This window comes from Sphaeramia orbicularis, chromosome 8, assembly GCF_902148855.1.
Source record: "Sphaeramia orbicularis chromosome 8, fSphaOr1.1, whole genome shotgun sequence".
NCBI classification, from domain to species: domain Eukaryota; kingdom Metazoa; phylum Chordata; class Actinopteri; order Kurtiformes; family Apogonidae; genus Sphaeramia; species Sphaeramia orbicularis.
Genome location: NC_043964.1, coordinates 4,011,756 through 4,032,384, shown reverse-complemented (window position 1 = coordinate 4,032,384; position 20,629 = coordinate 4,011,756). Strand labels below are relative to the sequence as shown.

Here is a 20,629-nt window from a genome sequence, read left to right as displayed (position 1 = left end):
TGTTATTGATCATCTGTTTGCTGCATCTTCCCAGATAAGTGTTTGTCCTTTTATAACAAAACCCCAGAATTTCATTATTTTAAATGTGTTCGTGGTGACAGTTCGATTCTGCACCAAAGGCACCTGTATAGTCATATCGACCCCTTAAATATAAACATGTTTTTTATGAAACCAAATGGTATAAAATAGACCATGAATGCTCATTTCTATTAAACATGAGATCCTTTGTGTATGATTGAATTACTGACGCTTGTATGTATCAGGCAGATCGAATAAACCAGACAACCCCGGGCAGGGACTCTGACTGCGGATACCGCCGATCCAGACACCGCAGAAGTTCTTTACGACGGCGAAACCGCCCCGGTGAGTCCCTTCACACCTCCACACCTTCAGTCCAGGTTCCACATTCAGCCCAATGTGGTCTCAAGTGGATCAGACCAGTAAAATAATAACATAATAACCTGTAAATTATGACTACCCCAAATGTTTCTCTTTGTTTTAGTGCAAAGAAATAACATTAAATTATGAAATTATGTGTATTTTTAATTTTCTTAGCTTCTGTATCTGGTATTTGTCTGCGTGTCAGTTATGATCAGGTTCAGATCAAGTGGAAAGATTGCATATGCATGTAATATTTAAAGTTACATTTATATAAATACTTCTTTCTTCTATTTATATTTTATGCTTATGTGTATATTTTCTGTTTTGTCTTTACTGCACTTTATTTTTTTGTATTGAGAATAGAATAGAATAGAATAGAATAGAATAGAATAGAATAGAATAGAATAGAATAGAATAGAATGGGATCAATAAAGTCTCTTATCTTATCTTATCTTATCTCATCTTATCTTACCTTATCCTAGTTTAAATTTCTTTAGACATTTCAGGTTATTCATATTTATACAAGTTATTCACATTTTATTGTCAAAGGATAGTTGTTTTTTTTTTTTGTTTTTTTTTAAAATAATTTAATCTTTTTTTTCACACTAAAACAAAGAGGAAAATTTGGAGTTGTCATTATTTGTAGGCATGATGTAATTACTTTTTCACATTAAACCAAAAAGACAGTTTGTAGTCCTTATTTATAGGTTCTTATTATATTATTTTACTTCAGACCATATTTGTCCGTATGTAAATTTGCAGTAAAACCAGTTCGACACCCTTGAATGTGAATATCATCAGTGTCAGTTTTGCATTAAAGGGCCAGATTTGAACCTTTGATGTGTGGGTTTTGGTCCACGGGCCACATGTTTGACACCCGTGCCCTTTTTTTTTTTTTGGGGGGGGGGTATTGTTATTACTATTTTATATCAGTATTTTATTGTTTTATCAGTAATTTATACTATTTACTAAATGCTGCTGAGTACAGTGTTTCATTTCTGTGTATTTTTTACATGCTGGAATGCCAAATAAACTTGACTCTGAATCTGAAGTCGAACGTCACCCATGTCCTCCTACTGACTGTCTCGTCTCCGTACTGTCTCTCCGTTTGCTCAGACGGTATGGACGGAGATGACTCGTACCCGGACCAGTCGTGTCCCGTGGCCAACCACCACCGCCACGGCGCCTTACCGGGGTCTCAGTGGGACGACCTGTGCAGCAGCGGCAGCGTCTGCTCACAGTCCAGCGATGATGACGTGAAGCCCATGGGACACAGTAAAGGGGAGCTGTACCCGCCGGGGGGGGACACCAGAGACTACCCACCCACCGTGGTCAACCTGCTGCCCCACAGTGGACCCTCAGCGGGGATGGGCCCCCCGGTGGACATGGGAGGACCGTACTCAGGTGGAGACACTGTCATAAAAATGTCCAACAGCAGCTTGGCTTCAGTTCCATCCCTTTTGTATCTGTCAGTGTCACTCACTTGCACATTTGTTACTTTATTTCAGTGGTGGTCCGTCAGGGCCAAGGCCCTCTCTGCTGGCCTAAACACCATTAGAAACATGAAATGAAACTGATTTGATTTATTCCCAATAGACTATTCCAGTGGTTCCCAACCTTTTTTGGTACATGACCCCATTTTAACATCACAAATTTCTGGCGACCCCAGACATTCAAAACGGAGACTTTTTTTTTTTTTCATTTTCTCGAGTGATTTATCACCATTTATTATAATATCATCCTCTGTATTTTGCCTTTTTCTCTGTAAATCATGTATTTTCCTCTATTTAATTTTCTGTATTTAACCCATAAAGACCCAAACAGCCACCTGCGACACAATCCATCCACAGATCTAAAATGTTTATTACGTGTTGGTCCATTAATCCAATCAATACATGTAAATAATTGGTGTAAAATGCAGTTTGTCGTCTTTTCATGGTCATCAGATATGACCCGTTTTGTTGGAAAAAATCAAAGTCTTGCCAAGTGTATTTTTCTCATTTCTAGTCCAAATATCTCATCTTAAAATCAGGCGTAATCACCTAAAGAGGAACTTTTCAGTAAGATATAAGAACTGATTTTTAGACAACAGATCTGGAAAATCTGATTTCAAGAAATCTTACCATGATAATTTCCACTTGTTCCATTGGCAGATTTTTTTGCTTAATTCAAGATTTTTTTTTTTTTTTGCTTAATTCAACTACTACGCTAATTTTAGACGACATTTAGTCTATATAATGTCTATTATTGTGGACAGAGGCAGTAAATCCAGGTGTAGATTACTGCACAAAGGGAGTATTTGATTTTCCTTGGTCAGGATATGTACGGTCAGTCCAGCTGTGATTTACAAGGAGGACAACTGATACTGAATAAACGAGAACTGAAACTATGAATTATGAAAGAGCTGCAGCATCTGAAACTGACCACAATGAACATTTGACAGATAAACAGAACCACAGTCCTGCAGTTTCACAACCACAGTTTGTCTTTTATGTGTTGTGATTGTCTCTGTCAGCTCACCACCTATTTTTTGTTAGTAAGTTGGGTTTTTTTCTTTTTTTAATCAATTACTAGAAATTCCAGGCGACCCCATGGTTGAAAAACACTGGACTATTCTTTTCATTTCTTAGCGTTTCTTTTGGCTGCTCTGCTTCCAGTACATGTATGTGGATGTAATATATAGAATCAGCAGTACTGGCCCATGTAACTTAAACTGTAGAACATCAGGACTGTTTCTATAACCAGTCAGACTCCAGCTCGAGGGTCCCCGCTGTCATCATCATTTATCCTTCCTCTGATTGGATGGTCAGAGTAAAACTTACTTGATATAGTTTTGGCAATATTGTTTTTGATTCATGCCAGTTCATTTAATTGAATTGAATTGAACTATTCATACATTTGAGGTTGATTTTTTTACATCCACTATGTCCTGACGGAGCAGAGGAAAAGGATTTGGTCTGGGACAGATTTAAAAATCTATTTTCAAGGCAGACTTTTCCAGAAAAGCTGGACATGGTGAGGAGAGGTCAGCCAACCCCAACACTAGCCAGCTGGTCGAGCGGACATTGTCTGTCCTCAAGAGAATAAAAATTTATGTCAGGAATCCGACTGGACAGAGGAGACTCACAGCTTTGGCCTCCATGGACATAAAAAGGACTTATAGATGGAACTGAAACACACAGATCACCTCTATGACAGGCAGGGAAGTTTTCCTCAAAGAAAAGACGACCCACCACTGATATACACACGTAAAAAAAAAAATAATAATAATAATAAAATAATAATGATAATAATAATTAAAGTAAAAACAGTTTGAACACAGTGGAAGGTGGTATCTGTGTAATATTATGTGCAGATGAATAGATTTGACAGTTTGTTTTGAAGCCAAACCCTTAATGATGTTTTTTTTTTTGTTTTTTTTTTTTTGATTATGTCAGAAACTAACCTGAATGTGTGTCTTCCCACAGCAGCTGCACCCATCAGTATGTCCGGTCTCTATGGTTACTGGTCGGATCGCAGGTCCAGCCAGTTCTCAGAGAACCAGAGACGCCTTTCTTCAGTCCGGGCCAGTTTTCACCCCCCACCCTGTGCAGAGGACCGACCCAGTGAACTGGAATCCAGACTGGAGCTGCTGCAGTCCCAGTTGAACCGGTAATAATGGAAAAAGTGAACAGGGGGCACCCGGATTTGAACCAGGGACCTCTTGATCTGCAGTCAAATGCTCTACCACTGAGCTATACCCCCTGTCTGGTGCTCTGGTCCAGGTTTAGTCTTTTATTTATTCAGTGACCTGGTTTACCTTCAGGTCTATTGTGTGTTTATAGAAACTCCTCCCTGTTGTTCCTGTTTGCATATCAGTTCCCAGCATGCACTTGGCCATGTGTGGATGTGTCACGTTTCAGAGGAAAGAGAAACAAGTTAAGCAGGGGTGTCAAACATGCGGCCCGTGGCCCAAACCCGGCCCACCAAAGGGTCCAAAACCAAGTTGAACAAAGGGAATTTTATCCATAATTTTTTTATCTTTTTTAGTTAGTTTTGTAAACACACAATACAGTTTCAGTTAGTTATTGTTTTTTTCTTTCAATGATAGTTTTTATTTATTTCAGTTAATGAAAATGTTTTTTCAATTCTAGTTTTCATCATTTCCTTAGTTTTCGTTAACAATAATAACCTTGGTTCCAGGTACAACAAACCCCGCCCCTCACCTGTATTGTAGTTTATTTTGGCATCAATCCAGCTGATGTCATCATGTCTGTGCATGTGCTGATGTCATATCAACTGCTTCTATATATATGTGCCAAGTTTGAAGTAAATTGAAACAAAATTGATGTTTTTATAGACATGCAAAATTTCGTCCATTATAAGTAAATAGGAAAACAAAAAAGATTTAATTTTTTTTTTTTTTTTTAAATTTGACCTACTTTTCCCAAAATGTAACCACAAATCCAATTTAGCACAAATTCAACCAATAGTTTTGCTGCTAAAGTGTTAAAAAACAAAACAAAGAAACAAACCAAACCTTAAACAATACCCCTTGCCTCCCCTTTGGGGGGCGGGGTAGCTAGCGTGTTGACCCGTGTGGATCCACTGGTTCTAGATGTGGTTGTTTTTATGCTATTGTGTATTCGTGCATGCTATACCGTATTCGTCCAGCAGTCACCGCCAAAACATTCTGGGTACAGCAACGTGATTGTAAGTCTATTGTATTTCAGAATTACTAATATCTCCCAAAATATTGGTCCTATCAAGTTGTCATTTTCGCTAGTCTGTTCCTTGACCAAAAATACATAAGTATGACAAACTGCAGCTGTCAGCTCTGTACGGATTTAGAGTGAATCCAAAGACACACACACACACACATATATACATGCACTCACACAGAGGCCACTTGGCTTTTTTAATATACACACTGAGAGGATTCATAGATAAACAGAGAACCCTAGTGGACCCTCCTGGAAAAGCAGAGGTCTGTGCACAAACAGACTCCACAGTGTTTTCTGATCTGATTCTGACGGTTCCTGTTTGGTCCTGTTTGGTCCAGGTTGGAGACCCGGATGACGGCCGACATCACTGTGATCCTGCAGCTGCTCCAGAGGCAGATGGCCCCGGTTCCTCCGGCCTACAGCGCCGTGTCGCCCAGTCCTCACACCCCCCACCCCACGGCCCTTTACAGCACAGGAACCTCCACCATTCACACTGTCCCCCCCATTCAGACGGTACAGATCGACAGCTCCGCTTCACTGATCCAGGTCTGTGGAGGTTTATTGTTAATCCTTTAACCCCTGACGTGTCTGTGGTGAGCGTTCTGAATGTATGATTTATTTTAAATATTCATAAAAATTCAACCGTTTGCTCAATAGGAAAAATTTCAAAACGTGCTGGTAGAATAGACGGTGTTGTTTCCATAGACATCTGAGCATGCTCAGTACACCCCCCGCTGCCTGTTTAATAGGGGGGCTAATCACAGAGCAGTGAGTGAGATCGACTCTCTTTAAAAATATCTTCATAATTATAATTTAGTCATATTTCTATCTCTATTGTAACTCTTTGCATGGAGATATTTTATATTTCTGATCTTACCTAGAACAACAGTAATAGATTTGTGGTGGTACACACAGGTGCAGCAGCTTTTTACTCTCCAGCGCAGTGTTTTTAGTGTTTTTATTTATGTTTTGTACTCCGAATTTCATTGTACGCACAATGACAATAAAGCCTATTCTATTCTATTCTATTCTATTCTATTCTATAATTAAAAGCAGATTTGCCCAACATGCTAATCACCACTGATGACTATGGCGTACAAGATAAAATATCTTATTATTCATTACTGAAAATACAATTTGTCTTCAAATTTGATTTTTTTTCCCTCATTCATAGTAGTCTTTTTATGAGCACCAAACTAACTGTACATTATTGTTTCTTATTGTTTATTCATTAAGTGGTCATTATTTATTTTGTTGTTTTAAAAGATGAAATTGCATCTATTCTGTTCCATTAAACTCAGCTTTCCTCAGGGGTCATTAAAGTATTCTGATATAAGATTAGATTAGATTGAACTTTATGATCTGAATCTGAGTCCAGTTTCTGTTTCCTCCCAGAGTCCAGACTCTGATTTCCAGCATAAATCCAAGGACTCTCTGTCCAGTGGGATCCATCTGACGGTGGCGTCCGACGACACCATGTCCATGTCCCCAGAGGCTGACCCCGCCCCCCGTCTGCCCGGCGTGGACCCCGCCCCTCCTCAGCTCCAGGATCCTCCCGTACTGCTCTGCGGCAGCCAGCGCTTCCCCTCCCTCCCCGAACACCTGGAGACGTCCACGGAGGCGCAGGAGATCCAGAGGCACGTGTCCGACCCGGTCCTGCCCGGCAGCTAGAACCCCGCCCTGAGACCCGGTCCGTCTCGGTCCGTCCCGCACGTCCTTCAGCCCCCCCTCCGTCCTGGTCAGATGCTGCTGCAGAGCGTGGGTCACCTGGACGTCTACGTCACCCAGGGTTCACAGTGCCTCCTGTTTGTCATGTACAGACTCTACAGCGCCCTCTCTGGCGGCTGAAGTCTCCAGCATCCCCTCGCATCCCGGACCTTCTGCTACGAAGAGATTATTCCTGCTCAGCGGCGTGGAACAAGTGTGTGTTACGAGCTGACAGTCGGCACTAAACATACATATACATGCTGGATGTGAACGCCACTGAAACTGTAACCAGACGGAGGAGACGCGGACAGAAACATGTTCCACGTGTGAAGAATTATCGACCATATTTAAAGAGGAACTATGCAAGATTTGGTTCTTTTTGGCTCTTCTTTGTTGTTTTTGTAGCATTTTTCTCTATAGAGCTCCCCCTACAGTTTCCAAGTACATATTCACTGCGGTAAAACCCACACCTACCCCCCCCCCCCCCCGACCATGTACATTAGTTTTCAATGAACTGACGAGTGATGCTGTTGAGATGTTGAGATACGAGAAAGTTACTAATGTTACATGAGGACCTCCAACACCAAGGCTAGTTGTTTTGCCAGTTGCTATTCAGACGAAACAAATTAGACATGAGTCATATAACGAACTACGTACATCTGACAAAAACTACATTCAACTGACAAAATTCTGCAGCTGGTAATAAAAACACCCTCCTGAGGCAGACAAAGGGTGTTCTAGTAAAATAAACAAACATACACCTACGTGACACAAACAACACTGATTACGAGTGAATGTGTTTTTGTGGTGAAAGATTCGGTATCGATCCAATACCAAGTAAATACAGGGCCAGTATCGCTGATGCTGGTACTGACACCGATACTTTTTAATAATTAAGATGGACGCATGGTTAGATTACTAAATCTCAATGAATTTTCATGACCTTTAAGTGTTTTTATGATTTTTCATTTGGATTATTAACTAGTTAAACCCCAAGACAGAATTTGAACAAAGTTTTTGGTCAAATAGAAAAAAACTCGCAGTGTAACAGAACAGTAACAACTGTTACAGCAAATAAGAGATTTAAAACTATTTCCTCCTCAGTGCAAGTGCTTGTTCGTTTGCCCACCTAGGAAACTAAAATATCAGTCTCATTACACTGGTATCTGTCAATATCAATACCAACATGGATATCGATATTATCGATGCTTGGATCGATCCACCTACCTTTAGTTTGCAAACATCTCCGCTTTGGGGCGCAGCTAGCAACTGTGGGCCCCATGAAAGCTAAACGTTGTGGGCCCTTCATAAAATGGGGGGAGGGGGGTGTACGTAGGGTAGGGGTAGCAGTTATATATGTGGGGGTGCGGTCCATAAGTAACGCAACTAACGCTGGCGTGAAGTGAAAGTGAAACCTAACATGTGTTCAACATCTGACTCTTCTTCTTCTATGTCTCTATTATACAGCCGATCTTACACGAAATTTTCACAACTTCATTGGACCACCTCCACTGCACTATGGGCCCCCCAGAAATGCTGGGCCCCATGATTTTGTCACATTTACCCCCCCCCCCCCCCCCCCCCTTACACATTTACAGCACCCCAGTCTCTGCTAGCCAGCAAGCATTCGGGCATCATTTGTAAACGAGTTCATAAACGAATTCATAAATGAGTAAATGTCATAGTTCATTCACAGAAACAGCGAGAGACACGGGGTCGTCTCAAAGAGGGAGGAGTTATTTGGCATCCAGGGTAAACAGTATCAGCATCTGAGTCCATCTGAGTCCCAGTTTGCATTGGGAGACCGGTGTTTTTATGGTTTCTTCAGAGTTGTTACATGTATGTGTTTATGTAAATTGTAGATAAGTCCATGGCTCAGCTGTGCCACTGTATTCTAGAAGGCCTCGACACACTAAGATTATTTCTCACTGCTTGTATGAACTTTATACAGAGTATAAGTGTGTCCAAAGTTCACATGTAGTGTAATATGGCTAAATAATGACAAAATAAAAGTAAAAGTAAATAAAAGTATAGATCCACATAGACATCGTTACAGCCAATATCCATCATCAAGAGCACAAATCCACTAAAGACGTCGATACAGACAGTTTATCTCAGTTTCACGTTCAAGTGCAACAGTAACAACACCAGGTCTGCGTCTGTTCAGATGTTTCTTTTTCTTTCATCTCTCTCCGTTCTGCTAAAGCTGGACCAAGGCAGGCTCTTATTTCACTCCTCTCACTCTTTCCTTCCTCCTCCACCTCTTCCTTTTTGCTCTGCCATGGTAAACGCCTGTGAAAAGAAGGCGTGGCTTGTGTTTATATGTAGGGGGCGGTACCTGGCTGGGGGCGTGTTTGTGTCGTAGCACCATAAACTGTACCGTTTCTCGTAGCGATGTCCCTGTCTGGATTTTTTTTTTGCTTTCGATCCGATCCGATTTTTTGGGTTGGATTAGTTTCGCCGATACTGATCCTATACCGATAATATGGACTTTTTACGATGAAATTTGGATTTAAATTTGGAGTCATTATTTATAGGTTATTATGTCATGATTATTTTACTGTAGATCACAGTTGGGCTGAATGTGGACCCTGAACTAAAACAACTACGACACCTTTGACTCTTAATAACTTTAGTATCATTTTTGCACTTTCCAAATTCATACTGTGGGACAAATTAGAACCTTATATTTTCCACTGCTGTAGTTTGTCTGTGGAGAAGTTGTCATCGTTTGTTTCACACAGACAAGATGAAACCAGTGGATTGTCTCAGAAGAAGGATTTATTTCACACATACGTGGCAAAACAGGCATACTGACAGCATGTCGGTATCCGAGTACCAGTTGCATCTAGTGAACGGTGTTTTTCAAGGTTTCCTCGGAGTTGTTACACGTATGTGTTTACATAAATTGTAGATAAGTCCATGGCTCAGCTGGCGCCGCTATATCTGTGGAAGGCCTTGGCACACTAAGGTTGTTTCTAACAGCTTGTATGAACTTTATACAGAGTAGAAGTGTGTTTAAAGTTCACATATAGTATAATATGGCTAAATAATGACATAATAAAAGTAAAAGTAAAGACCCATAAAATCCGTCCAGGTATTATATGGAGGTGCGTTCGGTACCATGCGTTAGTAATGTGATTCAGATTTAGATTCAGAAAACTGTATTTATCCCATACGGGCAATTCATTTACAGCTTAGCACAGACATCAGCCCACATCCAAAGTACAATGTGACAAACATAAATAAATCAGTGCACAAATACAGGATTATTGAAAGCAACTATGAATAAATGCATTTAAATAATCAACAATAAATAATCAATAAATACCAATGCACACTAAAAGATTAAAAGACCCTATTGGTTCTGCTAATATTTAAAAAAAAAAAAAAAAGAAAAAAAAAAAATCATATAAAATGACTAAAATGGCTTCTGTCGGAGTTTAAAAGTGAAGCAGGTTACTCACAGGTAAGGTCGGGGCGGGTCAAAAGAATGTCAGTTTATTTGCGGGGCGGGTTGGGTCAGGTCAAATAATTCCACAAAAGCCCTGCAGGTTGAAAAAACCCGACTCCCGAACCCTAACCCTAACCCTGTTTCCGCATAGAGCCTCCATTCTCCCCGTAACAAACCATTGAACCGTCACAGTGACTTGGAAACTGTTTATTTAAGGTAAAACTCTTGCATAGTTCCGCTTTAAGAACTGCACATGTAGAGCAGAAACTAATGTAATCATTCATTTGGGACTGAAATTATTTTTCATAAATCTACAGATGTGTCAGTTACATTTAGAACCTGACATCTAGTAAATGTAATGAGTGTAAAAAATAATTATATAGTGTCACTGCTTAGTTGTTTTTCTGTTTTTTTTTTTTTTTGTTTTTTTTTTAAGTGTGTAAGTTGAAAAAATATCAGTCAACCTGACGCTGCACTGTGAAGGATGGAGATGCACCAATCAGCTCCAGAGGAAACACCCGCTGCAGCGTCATTTCATCTCATATTTCATGTTCTCACATGAATCTGACATGAATCCGCAGTATTTGATAATGACGATGTAAAATGCACAAACACAGCAGGAGACTCTTGTATATTAATATGTAGCTGTTACAGTCTGATGGTTGAACTGGTTTATGGAGCATTGGGCTAAACTGGGGCAAACTACTGTCCCACAGCCAAAAACCACATTTAATAACCTTTAACCCTTTCATGCATGAATTATGAGAACCTTAATCAAGATTTTTTTCCCGAGTGTTTTTATTCCTCTTTAGGTATGAAAAAAACAATGTGGTTATTAATTTATTTATTTTTATGAACCTATTTTTCATGGAGTTACAAAAATGTCCACTCAGCTGGACACCATGCATTTAGTTTTTGAAGCAAAGAAACATGCATTTACTGACATACTGTGTGAAAACTATGAAATACAAACATTTTTAATGACACTAATCTGATATTTTCTCACATTTTAACATACTCTAATACTAGTTATTAGTCTTTTATAATAATATGGAACAAAAAACAACTACTTTTTGTAAAAAAAAAAAAAAAAAAGATAATTACAGTCTAATAACAATTAGCAATTGATTCACACTGAAATATGTTCGTGCAGATCAGGTTTATCAAGAACAGAAAAGTTACAGTAATGGTGTAAATGTCAGTGTATGGGATGGTGCATGAGCGTCCACTGTGTTGGTTGATCTGCAACTAAAACAACAAAATCCATGAATACACAAGAGAACAGCTGTAGAATAGCTGTGCACTGTAGTGACCACTATGCATGAAAGGGTTAAAGTGGCAGATACACCATGTTTGGATCCTTCCACAAGTTACTGATATAAGTGACTGTTTTACACATGTAGCATAATTACCTAAATTATTCACTTTATGGACAAAAGTATGTGGACACGTTGAATTCAGGTATAATAATAACAAATGTCATAATATAGTTTTATTTTGGGATAAATATCGCTGAATTGGTTAATTTGGTTTAAATTGTTAGATTTCAAATTCCCAAAAAATGCCTCAAAGATGGTTTTCCGTTCATTTCTCTCAACATTGACAACTTTTTTTTTCATCCATGACTATGATTTTAAAAATTCTTCCTCTAAATTTCTAAAATATTTTTAATACTCTGACTGTAAATAATCATTTTCTATCACAACTAACCATCTACTTTCATCACATCTCACAGAGGAAGAAAATTCTCCCATTAAACTGTAAGGAAATATTGATGTTTTTATCTCAAATCATCATGAACAGGACATGTTGAATTCACTGATCATGTTGATTTTCAAAAAAGCAATACAAATAGAAAATAATATTATAGTTACATATATTTTACATAACATATATTTTATATTGTGATAAATATATTTGCTTTCAAAATGCCTCAGGGATGGTTTTTACTTAATTTCTCTCAAAATTGATTATTTATTTATTTATTTATTTATTTTTATCAATGACTATGATTTTAAATGTTCTTCCTCTAAACTTCTAAAATATATTTTATGCTCTGACTATAAATAATCATTTTCTACCACATCTAACCATCTACTTTCTTCACATCTCACTGAGGAAGAAAAAAATCTCCCAATAAACTTTCAGGAAATATTAATGTTTTTATCTCAGATCATCATGAACAGGACATGTTACAGCTGTAGACATGATGTGTCCCAATACTTTTGCCCATATAGTTTATATTACAGAAATTAAATTCAAAATGAGTGAATATTTCTTACCCTCAGAGCATAATTGCTTAAGTCATATTCAAAGATTTCAAAGATTCAAAGTGTTTTATTGTCATGTGTACAGTAAAGAAACAGGTTTACCTGTCCAATGAAACTCTTACTTTACCGTCCACACCGAGAGAATTTAAGATAAATTTAAGAAAAGTAGAATAATTGAACTAGGAAATTAAAACAAACAAAACAAAGTGACATTTAAGAATGGCATGCAAAAGAGAATAAGCATCAAATATTAAAAAAATATAAACTTCATTACTAAATAAGACATATAAACTTAAAAATGAAATTTTGATGTTGAGAAACTATATGGACATAAATATTGGGACATGTCATGTCTCCAGCTGTAAGATGTCCTGTTCATGAGGATTTAAGATAAAAACGTGAATATTAATTATCAATATGATATTAATCAAGTGTCTACAACCACTGTCATTGATGATAAATCACTTAAGAAAGGTTAAATAAAGACAAAACTTCATTTGGGAACTGCCATCTTTGAATATGACTTTAGCAATTATGCGACGAGGTGAAAAAATATTCACTCATTCTGAATTTAATGCCTGTAATATAAACTATATGGACAAAAGTATTGGGACACATCATGTCTACAGCTGTACGATGTCCTGTTCATAATGATTTAAGATAAAAACATCAATATTTCCTTAAAGTTTAATGGGAGATTTTTCTTCTTCAGTGAGATGTTAGTTGTGGCAGAAAATTATTATTTACAGTCAGAGCATGAAAAATATTTTAGAAATTTAGAGGTAAAACATTTAAAATCATAGTCATGGATAAAAAAAAAGAATCAGTGTTGAGAGGAATTAAGTAAAAACCATCTCTGAGGTACGACGGCGCATTCGGGCCACATAAGAAAATAAAAATGATGATGGTGGGCGGAGCTAATAGGCTCAGTATTTGGTGGGCGGGGCTAATAGGCTCAGTATTTGGTGGGCGGGGCTAATAGGCTCAGTATTTGGCCTTTGTGCGTAAACCCCAAATGAAAGTACAACTTCACTAAGTGTTCCAAGTTCTACATTATTTGATGAGTGGGTACGACTTTATTCTCATTATACTATGACTTCATTCTCAAAATATTATAACTTTATCCTTAATAAATAAAGAGTTTTTTTTTTAATACGACTTTATTCTCATTATATTATGACTATTGTCAAAATATTACGATATTATCCTCATTAAATAATGACTTTTTTGAAACTACTTTATTCTCATTATATTATGACTTTATTCTCGAAATATTACAACTTTATCCTTGTTAAATAATGCGTTTTGTTTTGTGTTTTTTTTTTCTTTCTTTTTTTCTCTTTATGGGCTCAGCTGGCTGACAGGCAGCTGTCTGCACCACCTGTACTCCCAGTCATCATTGCCCATTTTTCTGACACCTTTGCTCGTGTATCCTCTTTTATTTGGACATCATTTTACCAGGGAGTATCTCACACTACTTTTTTTTTTTTTTTAATGAGTTGTTTTAAACTATGACTTTATTCTCATTATATTATGACTTTATTCTTGAAATATTATGACTTTATTCTCATAGTGACAAGTGTTTTTATTTTCTTCTGTGGCCCTACTACGCCGTCGTACTGAAGCATTTTGGAAGCAAAGATAATTTAAACCAAAACTAACCAATGCACTGATATTTATGCCATAATCTAAAACTCTATTCTGTCATTAGTCATTGTTGTTTTGTATCCCAGACCCCTGTTAGAAAAGAAACACCTGAATTTAATGTGTCCACATACTTTTGTCCACATGGATTTTGTCAGCTTAACAGACTTTTCTGCATTTTTAAATGTGGTTTTTGGTCTTTTCTGTGTGTGTCTGTGCTGTTCCACTTGTTTTCCACAGGACAGTGAACGTATCTTGTGTTAATACCGTGGTTCAGTCACATAGGTTCAGAAAGTACCTGATGTGTTTCTCTCAAAGTGCCAACGTTGAAGGACTTGAAGGACAGACGCTGAAGGAGGGTTCATGTAAACGAGCAGATGTGAGGTGGATGTGACTGTCGATCACAAACCAGAGGCGTTGTTCCTTAAAGGATAAGTTCACCCTTTTTTTCTCTTTCCAGCACAATATGAGGATGAAGATTCAAAGACACATTTACTCTTATGAATATATTTTTGTATGGAATGAGGTCCGCAGGTTTTCTTCTGCTTAAACCTGCACTTGGACGAGTGTTTGAAGACAGACTGGACAAAAATGTGAACTTATCCTCTAAGATGATTTCAGTTTCAGGTGAATGTAATGACTTCTTAAGCATTTATAATTCTGTACAATGTTTCTTGAAGCACAAATTCCTGTTATTTATCTGTTTTGTTTTGTTTTTTTAGATTAAATACACTCCACAGAGCTGCGTTTATGGTGCTGTTTTTCTTCTTTTACACATTTTCAAGATAAATATGTAAATGAACCCATGAAGACCCCAACACCAGCCACCAGCAACCAAAATCATCTGCTGATTTAAAATCTTTAATAACTTCCGATCCACGAAACCTAGAAATACATGTAAATAATTGGTGTAAAATACAGTTTGTCATCTTTTCATGGTCATTTGAACATTTATTGAACTTCAAGTGCTGCCCACACAGGTGCCTGATCAAATATCTTACAACATTTTTACTACTGAAATAAATTAAATAAGTAAATAAATAAATAAATAAATAAATAAATGAATAATGGCTTTCAAAACAATTAAAGCCAATGGCTGATATTGAAAAAACATCTATATACTGGCCCGATATATCGACCGGCCAATATATCAGTCTACCTGTATGAAATAGGCAAGAGAATGTTGAAAAATCAACAAAATAATCAAAAACTTGAACAAAAATTGACAAAAAAAATAATGAAATAGCTAAGAAAAGGAACCAGAGCAGCCAAAGTAATCAATAAAATGTACAAAATGACAACAAAAAAAAAGCAACAACAACAACAAAATAAGCCACAAACTGAAAATTTAAGAAATATGTTGAAATAATTGGTGTAAAACACAGTTTGTCATCTTTTCATGGTCATTTGAACATTTATTGAACTTCAAGTGCTTCCCACACAGGTGCCTGATCAAATATCTTATAACATTTTCACTACTGAAATAAATAAATAAATAAATAAATATTGGCTTTCAAAAAAATTAAGGCCGATGGCCGATAATGAAAAAAAACATCTATATATTGGCCTGATATATCGACCAGCCGATATATCAGTCTATCTGTATGAAATAGACAAGAGAATGTTGAAAAATCAACAAAATAATCAAAAACTTGAATGAAAATTAACAAAAAAATAATGAAATAGCTAAGAAAAGGAACCAGAGCAGCCAAAGTAATCAACAAAATGTACAAAATAAAAAATAAAAAAAAAAAGCAACCACAACAAAATAAGCCACAAACTGAAAATTGAAGAAATATGTTGAAATAACTGGTGTAAAATACAGTTTGTCATCTTTTCGTGGTCATCAGATATGACCCATTTGGATGTTCAGAGGCTCTGTAGTTACCACGGAAACACCGTCATCTTCTACAACATTGATTCACCAGTGAAACCCATGGAGTTGGACAAATAACAGTGGATGCAGACATTTGTTTTTACATTGAATTGTTGATATCTTTGATCAAAAACATCACTTTTTCCTCATTTTTTAATGTTTCTGATATAATAACCCTCAACTTTAATTGAACCTTTTATGAACATCTATGTGATCAGCAAATTAAACATGGTAAAATACCAGATTTTCACTGAAAAGAATGCAAAATACTGAAAATCATGATAAATGGTGATAAATTACTCAAGAAAGGTCAAATAAAGAGTAAACTTCATTTGGGAGTGGCCACAGAAGTAGCACTGGGTCTTTATGTGTTCAAGGTACAACAGGGACTTTCAGTTATAACTGCAGTTCCAGTGAAGGTGGGATGTGTAAATAAAGACAGAATACAGTGATTTTCAGACCCTTTTAACCCATATTCAACTGTATGACGAGATAATTCATGTTCACACTGACAAACGTATTGCTTTTTGCAAATCATTAGCCTCAAAGTAAATTGTTTTGGCCAAATTGTGAAATCTGTGTGACTTCAGTGTCCGAACGCTGCTGATTCATTTTGCAACATTAGCAAAACATTCATTCATTCGTTTCATTTCTTTGGTTCATGGTAGTGCATTTCATCAGCAGACATTCAGTAATCATCAGGTGAAAGAACATGTACACGCCCATGCACGAAAAGGAGCAGGAGGAAGAAAATCTGATATTTCCTGCCCCTTCTAAATAATAATAGTAAGTGAGTAAATTTTATTCATAGAGCACTTTCCACTGACAGTCACACAGTGCTTCACAGTGAAAAGTACAAATAAACAGTACGAATAAAATACAATTAAAATACCGTTAAAACACAGTTAAAACACAATTAAAATAGGATAAATACATAAAGTGCAGTCAGTTTGTAGCAGCTCTGAGTCAGTTGGGAAATGAAAGTCTGTTTGAACGGTGTGTTTAATAGCCTTAATGGTTAACTCTACACAACGAGCTACAAAGACACACTGTCTAAAGTCAGACAAACCAAACAAAATACTCCAAAGATAAAACAAAATAAATACAAAACCGAGTGCAAAACTGCATATTTAGGAAGTACAAAACAAACAAAGTATAGGTAAATATTAGGGCTGGGCAAGTTAACGCATTACTACCGCGTTAACGCATTCATTAAATAACGCCGACAATTTTTTTTAATCTCCCGTTAATGCCGTTCTGCCTTTCAACCAAGTCTTAGTTCATTTATACATACAGACTCTTATTTTGAAACTCATGCTTTTATTTTGGCACTCCACATGCACCAAGCGCCGATTAGCATTTACAGATTAATTTAAGATTTACAACGTCTTTTTATCCAGCAACAAAGGTTCGCATCAGAGATATTTGATACTATTCATTCTGACAACAACTGAACATTAAATATTCACAGGCAAACGTTTTTGGGGCCATACAAACAGAGGGAAAGAAACGTGTCTGTTAGTTCCTTCTTATGTCCTAACTGACTACGGGAACACCGAAAGGACAAAACATACTTTAGTGCAACTTATTCCCACCACTAGAGGGCCCCCTTTGTTTACTCTGAACAACTGAACATCACATATTATTGGGCTTATTAGTATTAGTACTGATTAGTGGGACTAAGACTCCTGTCAATCTCTCACAAGTGGAAATAAACATGTGTGGACATAAACATGTGTAACAGTAGCGGTCTGTTCCATGGACATTTTCATTTTAAGTGTCTTCAGATGGGGGGGGGGGGGGACACAGGTGTTTGGAAGCACTGACGTGGAATTATTTTTATCAGCAGAGTGCTTCAGTCTGAAATATCACTGAAAGGAAATACATGCTGTTGATGCCGGCAACCCCCCCCCCCCCCCCCCCCCCCCAATATAACTATGCGATTAATCGAGATTAATCACAGAAATCCACACAATTAATCGCGATTAAAAATTTTAATCACTGCTCAGCACTAGTAAATATATACCTGATGAAATGATGCAAAACAGTTACGATACCAGACCAAAATAAGTAAATAAATATGTCACAAAATGCAAAACAAATACGAAGGAAAATGTTCAAACTTGTAACTGTTCATATAATCTCATTGTTCTGCATTTATACACTTTTTTCAGTTGGAATATATTTTTACAGTCCTTCAGCTCATTACAAAGATAAAATAAAATAAAGAATTAAGGCAATTATGCTACAAGGCTAAGAAATAATCACTCATTTTGAATTTAATTTCTGTAATATAAACTATATGGACAAAAGTATTGGGACACATCCTGTCCACAGCTGTAAGCTGTCCTGTTCATGAGGATTTAAGGTCAAAATATGAATGTTTCCTGAAAGTTTAATGGGAGATTTTTCTTTTTTCTTCCTCAGTGGGATGTGAAGAAAGTAGATGGTTAGTTGTGGTAAAAAATGATTATTTAAAGTCAGAGCACGAAAAATATTTGAGAAATTTTGACTTAGAACATTAAAAACCATAGTCATGGATTTAAAAAACAAAACAGAAATTAAGTAAAAACCCTGAGGCATTTTGGAAGCAAGTATATTTATCACAATTTAAAATATATGTTATGTATAATAAATGTAATTATAATATTATTTTTTATTTTTGTTGTCTTTTTTTTCATAGTGGATATTTTTTTGGGCTGTTCTCTTTTTTTCTTACAGTGGATAATTTTTTGGGCTGTTGTCTTTTTTTCTTATAGTGGATAATTTTTGGGCTGTTCTCTTTTTTTCTTATAGTGGATAATTTTTGGGCTGTTCTCTTTTTTTCTTATAGTGGATAATTTTTGGGCTGTTCTCTTTTTTTTCTTATAGTGGATAATTTTTGGGCTGTTCTCTTTTTTTTCTTATAGTGGATAATTTTTTGGGCTGTTCTCTTTTTTTTCTTAGAGTGTATAATTTTTGGGGCTGTTTATTTTAAAGTGTCACTAATGTTAGACAATGATCTGTGTTTTTTTTAGTGTAAATATTTCATCAGTCAGTGGGAATTTCAACAGCAGCAGAATGACTCATAATTAAACACACACGAGCAGAGGATGAAAATGAAAACAACATGTAAAAGCTCAGTGTTTAGGAGGGGGTATAGCTCAGTGGTAGAGCATTTGACTGCAGATCAAGAGGTCCCCGGTTCAAATCCGGGTGCCCCCTCATTGATGTCACATAGAATACTTTTTAAATCATTTGGAATTTGAAAGTGATTTAAATTCGAGGAAGAAGTGTTCAAATGTGAAAGTGAAAGTATCAACATTACAGTGAAAACTAATCTGCAAGTGAAACAAAATTAGAAGAAGACGTCTCAGGATTTTACATAACATACGTATATCCATCTAACACTATTTTATCTAGATTTTCTGACAGTGAAGAAATGTGTCACTTTTGTAATTCTGACCCTGAAACCACTTTACACTCATTCTTTCTTTGTGTGCATTCTTCTGACTTCTGGTCTGAAATGGAAAACTAAAGGATTTTTTTTCTATATATTTAATCTTTCTTAAGTGATTAATGACAATTTACCACAATACTATCTCCTTTATTTTGCTCTTTTTCAGTGAAAATCAGGTATTTTCCTGTATTTAATTTTCTGGTGGTGTTCATTAAAGCTCAGATTAAAGTTAAGGGTTATTTTATCAGAAACAGAGAAAACTGAAGAAAAAGGGATTTTATCAGTAAATCTCTCATTCATTGAACATAAACCCAGTGTGTCCATCCACTGGCACTGATCCAACTCCATGGGTTTTACTGGTGAATCAATGCTGTAGAAGATGACGGTGTTTCCATGGTAACCACGGAGCCTCTGAACGTCCAAATGGGTCACTTATTTAGTACATTTTTTATTAACTGTATTTGTTTTTGCTCATTTTGTTATTTTGTTTATTTTTCTACATTTTGTTGACTCTTTTATTCTTTTTTCTTCAGTTTTGTTCAGCTTGTGGTTTATTTGGTTCATTTTACTTATTATTTTTGATATTTTTTTTTTGTTCATTTTATTCATTACTTTTCCTGTTTTTTATTCATTTTGTTGTTGTTGTTTTTTTTTTACTATATTTTAGTAAAAAAATCCACATTATTTACTGTTTTGCCAGTTTTATTTAGTTTTTATTCTGTTTATTAATATATATAAAAATAAGTGTGTCCATCCACTGTCATTGATCCAACTCCATGGGTTTTACTGGTGAATCAATGTTGTAGATGACGATGTAGAAGATGTTTCCATGGTAACTACGGAGCATCTGAACATCCCAATGGGTCATATCTGATGACCATGAAAAGATGAAGAACTGTATTTTACACCAATTATTTACATGTATTGATAGGATTAGTGGATGAACAGGTGTTAAACAGTTTAGATCAGTAGACGCTTTTTGTCAGTGGAAGATGTTTGAGTCTTTAGGAGTTAAATCAGAAAAACAGTCCTGTTGACAGCTTTTCCAACAGGGTTTTTAAGATTATTTACTTAAAAGAGGGCGTTTTGTTTTATTTTATGGACATTTTAATTAATATAGTCATAAAAAAAATAGGAACTCAACCCATAGAATAA

At 36.4% G+C, this 20,629-nt stretch overlaps 1 protein-coding gene, 1 long non-coding RNA gene and 2 other non-coding genes across 5 annotated transcripts in view; 3 read left to right on the top strand and 1 right to left on the bottom strand.

The window, feature by feature from the left end:
* The window catches only part of kcnh6a (potassium voltage-gated channel, subfamily H (eag-related), member 6a), an 89,477-nt gene extending 81,686 nt beyond the window's left edge, over window positions 1-7,791 (top strand). The window contains exons 12-16 of one of the 2 annotated variants that reach the window (XM_030141114.1): window positions 264-363; window positions 1,498-1,785; window positions 3,852-4,032; window positions 5,423-5,630; window positions 6,480-7,791. In XM_030141114.1, the coding sequence (XP_029996974.1) occupies window positions 264-363; window positions 1,498-1,785; window positions 3,852-4,032; window positions 5,423-5,630; window positions 6,480-6,755 (1,053 nt within the window). In that variant the 3' untranslated portion in view covers window positions 6,756-7,791. Of the gene's footprint in view, window positions 1-263; window positions 364-1,497; window positions 1,786-3,848; window positions 4,033-5,422; window positions 5,631-6,479 lie in introns of both variants that reach the window. The other variant, XM_030141113.1, reaches the window with a different exon arrangement.
* On the bottom strand, window positions 4,054-4,125 carry trnac-gca (transfer RNA cysteine (anticodon GCA)). Its single transcript has one exon. It is a non-coding gene; the product is annotated as a tRNA-Cys (tRNA).
* Window positions 7,792-8,275: 484 nt separating the features above from the next.
* LOC115424035 (uncharacterized) lies at window positions 8,276-10,633 on the top strand. The gene is made up of 2 exons (XR_003936041.1): window positions 8,276-9,167; window positions 10,399-10,633. It is a non-coding gene; the product is annotated as an uncharacterized LOC115424035 (long non-coding RNA).
* An 8,534-nt stretch (window positions 10,634-19,167) lies between these two features.
* On the top strand, window positions 19,168-19,239 carry trnac-gca (transfer RNA cysteine (anticodon GCA)). The gene has a single exon. It is a non-coding gene; the product is annotated as a tRNA-Cys (tRNA).
* Window positions 19,240-20,629: the final 1,390 nt, after the last annotated feature.